Genomic DNA, 3,647 nt, shown 5'->3' on the forward strand with positions numbered 1-3,647 from the left:
ATTACACAACAACACTGTGACAGCTTTTTTTAATGAGGAGGAGGAGCCTCACTCGGGGGTTGTTAGGTAAGGGGCTGAACGCAGGTTCTGGTGGGTTGTCGTACGGCTTGTGACATCACAAAATAACGGAAGTATAAAACTTGTCGTTAATATACATTTAAAATACATTTACTTGCAGTAAATATGCCCCTGGGTGYATTTTTTTAGTCCTAGGACTGTTTTTTTAAGAAGAAGTACATACCCAAAGTTGAGTAAAAAAAACCTTTAAAAAGTGAATTTTCCATAATAGGTCCCCTTTAAGATTCAAAATTGTATTGTTATTCAAAATAGACACTTGTTTAGTTCAGTGTTTATTTCTGAACATGCCTCTGACCGGATGCTCCAGTGAAGCTTTTTATTTTTGAACGAAACAATGAGCTGGAAATAAAGTATCGACTGAGTAACTTTAGGATCGATACGCTCCGAGACCCAGGATGGACATTACTATCTACGTGGAAAATGAAAAGTAAAAAGATGAAGCAACTGGACTTGTTTTTTTGGAGCTGTAAACACATGGAGCTACAGATTTAAACAGCGAGACTTGAGGTTAGTGTCTTATCGATCCTTCACCCCCTCCTCCTGATGAAAAAGTCAGATGAATGTGACATGAGCGTTCACACTGCAGTCACTTTGAAAACATCAGATATATATCTGATTTTAAACCACATACTGAAACGGCCTGGGTTAGATTTGAAAAAATTGGATTTGTTGTGTTCAGACTGTCATGAAAAAATAGGCTATGGGTTAGATGGGGAAAAAATTAATTTAAAAAAAATCGCATTTGGGTCGTATTTGCCTGTAGTGTGAACGTAGCCTCAGTTTCACATGTGCTTCACCTCACAAGACTCATACTGTCATTTTTTTATACCATCGTCATATTTTGATACTGTGATATAACAACTAGGGATGCAAACAATTAATCGAATTGGTTTATTAGATTAAAATTTCTTCCATTCGATTAATTGAAAACATCTATTTAAACCAGGCCAGGTCAACCAGTTGATCGGGATCAACTGGTCGATCTTTAGCCTGTTAGCAGTCGATTGCAGAGCAATGGATTGTATAGTACTCAATTTACTACGGAGCCTCTAGCGTCGGCTCTGAGCGTCTGATCCGGGCGAGAGAGGGCTCGTTTTAAAGCTCTGGATCTCCGCTACAACCTGGAGGTGGTTGCAAGTTCCTGGGACATTCCCACGTGGAGATATAAGTGACCAAAGGTCATCAGGCGAGCTCCGGCGGGTGAAACGGCTGATTTCCAGAACAGGGCTGCTTGTGCTGATGCAGGGGAATAAAAGGAAGAGATCCAGTGAGGTGGAACCGTGGTCCTACATCCAGCACCTGCTCTCCCGCCTAGATTTAGCCAGAAACCCCTGGCGGGCGATATTTCTGCAAAAATGCATAAAACTCAGAAACCCACATGATGGATCACTTCCAGACAATAAAAGGAACAGATTTGGTCAGGTGTAACCGGTCCTGGAAGCTCAGCACCGGGTTTTATAGCCGCCTGCCTGCTAAAAAGCCCCCGGGCGATATTTCTGCAATAACGCATAAAATTCAGAAACCCACCTGGAAGTAATACAGTTGGTTACTAGTGCGGAAAAAAATGGATGAAAAATGAGCAAACAAGGAAACAAAAAGTTATTATTTTCACCCGGAGAGGGAGGAGGACAATTTTTTTTGTTTTTTCTAATTCGAAGTCTATCTGCCTCATATGTAATTCGAGCGCTGCCTTCTCCAAAAAGGGTAACCTGAAGCGGCATTTGAAGATGATGAACAAACGGTACAAGACGTATTTCCCCTCCTAAAAGTTTTTTACGGACTCAAAGTGCGGGAGCTGAAAAACAAGCTTGCAGGACAGCAATAAATTTTCACTCAGCCCAGCACAAGGTAAGGCTGCTACGAAAGCCTCATGATCCTGGCTCAACACAAAAWGTCTTTCAGCGATATAGAAGTTATGAAGATGTAGATATGTAGATAGTTTTGTTTGACAATACTTTAAATTAAATAAAACTAGCAACATATTATGTTCTGTTTTATTTACTTTAAAGTGAGGAGTAGGGAGACAAAATTATGTTTTTTTGATACTGAGACTGGACGAGTAGATCTTGGCAAACTGCCGACTTCAAAAGTAGCTCTTAGTTAAAAAAAAAAAAAAGGTTGGGCACCCCTGATTTAAACCTTATTTCAGTGTATTTTTGCCGTCATCCAGTAGAGGGCGCCACTGATTTCAGCCTGCACTACTCTACTCCGGCCCTGTTGAGCTGAGCAGAGAGCAGCCTTGATGTGAGCAGCGTCATAATTATGCACAAATCTTGTTTAGTTTTATTTGCGACACCACAATAATAATGGACTACACCAAACTGGAAGGACAAGTACCAAAGGCTGTACTGGTCCATCCAACAGTATGACGCTTAAAACAAGAGAGCAAGACAACAGAACAGTAAGCTAACTTTAGCTTCTTCTTGGAGAGTTTAACTCCATGTGAAAGAACACACAAAAAAAGTTAGTCACTACAAATAATTAACAGGAATTTAATCTCATCTGTGTGACGTAACCCGACCAGAGAACAAATCAAATGAACAGTAACTGATGTCAGAGCAGCTCAGACTGAACCACAGGGAATGTAAACAGTTCCAGTACTCATTTGCATGTTTACCCATCTCAGGTCGTGTTTATAGTTTGTTTTTGAGTAAATCTTTAGATTAAAATGTTACCTCTGTTTAAATGTTAGTTTTACATCTCTATGTTCAGGGTGGATTAAAAGTTTTACCTTATTTTCTTTCCTTTTTTTCCCCCCAACTAGCAACCTTACAGATTCCAGTTGTTATATTTTATAAATATGTCCAAGTTTAATAATGTGTGAGAAATGCACAATTTTCTGTTTTATTCAGTCAGAAAAWTGTTAATAAATTGTTCCATACAACTGGAAAAATAAATTTATAAAATTAACTAACTGTACTTTTACGTGGTGTGTAAAAAATATCCCTTCATGTCATAGAAAGACCCTTGATTCAAGAGAAATGTCAGGTTTTTAGGAAAATGGCCGCTTATCAATTAATCATTAGTCAATCGATAAGACCAATCAACTTTAGATTAACTCATTATGGATAATATGCATCCCTAATAACATATGTTCATACCAAGCCTTTCTGTAATCAAACACTTCATATAAACATTAGAGAACAGCTCCTCCACCAACCTTTTAGATGTTGTTGGGTCTTTAGATTTGCCCCCCGACTGTGCAGATTTTTCCATTTTCACTGTGAAGAAACATTTTTTGTTTTTTAAATTCTGATTACTAACAGCATCCTGAAAACACTCAGCTCTTTAAAGATGATAACTACAGTTCTGCTCAGATAAAAGATACTTTAACAAAACATAAAACCTTCTCAACTGTGAGCTACAGGAATGTTTGTTACAAGACAATAATCATTTGTTTTATTTTTCAACTGTTCCTGTTCAATCTGAACTGTAAACATTGTATTTCAATGAAGTTGTGACAAAGATTTTCAAATGTACTCACCYGTTTTCATTTCTGTGACCTGCAACAACAAAATATTTATAAATCAAGACAAATATAAACAGCTGACTTTATTTTATTTTAAACC

The 3,647-nt window shown here is 38.0% G+C and overlaps 2 protein-coding genes across 2 annotated transcripts in view; both read right to left on the reverse strand.

Annotated features, from left to right (window-relative positions):
* ttc3 (tetratricopeptide repeat domain 3) overlaps nt 1-3,321 on the reverse strand; it is a gene marked incomplete in the record, with an annotated part of 26,510 nt that extends 23,189 nt beyond the window's left edge. The window contains 1 exon segment of the mRNA XM_014026261.1: nt 3,239-3,321. Within this exon segment, the coding sequence (XP_013881715.1) occupies nt 3,239-3,294 (56 nt within the window).
* Nucleotides 3,322-3,522: 201 nt separating this feature from the next.
* The window catches only part of LOC106530610 (E3 ubiquitin-protein ligase TTC3), a 13,868-nt gene continuing 13,743 nt past the window's right edge, over nt 3,523-3,647 (reverse strand). The window contains exon 15 of the mRNA XM_014026262.1: nt 3,523-3,581. Within this exon, the coding sequence (XP_013881716.1) occupies nt 3,549-3,581 (33 nt within the window). The 3' untranslated portion in view covers nt 3,523-3,548. The remainder of the gene's footprint in view (nt 3,582-3,647) is intronic.

The sequence above is a fragment of the Austrofundulus limnaeus genome, unplaced genomic scaffold, assembly GCF_001266775.1.
Source record: "Austrofundulus limnaeus strain Quisiro unplaced genomic scaffold, Austrofundulus_limnaeus-1.0 Scaffold538, whole genome shotgun sequence".
Taxonomy (NCBI): Eukaryota; Metazoa; Chordata; class Actinopteri; order Cyprinodontiformes; family Rivulidae; genus Austrofundulus; species Austrofundulus limnaeus.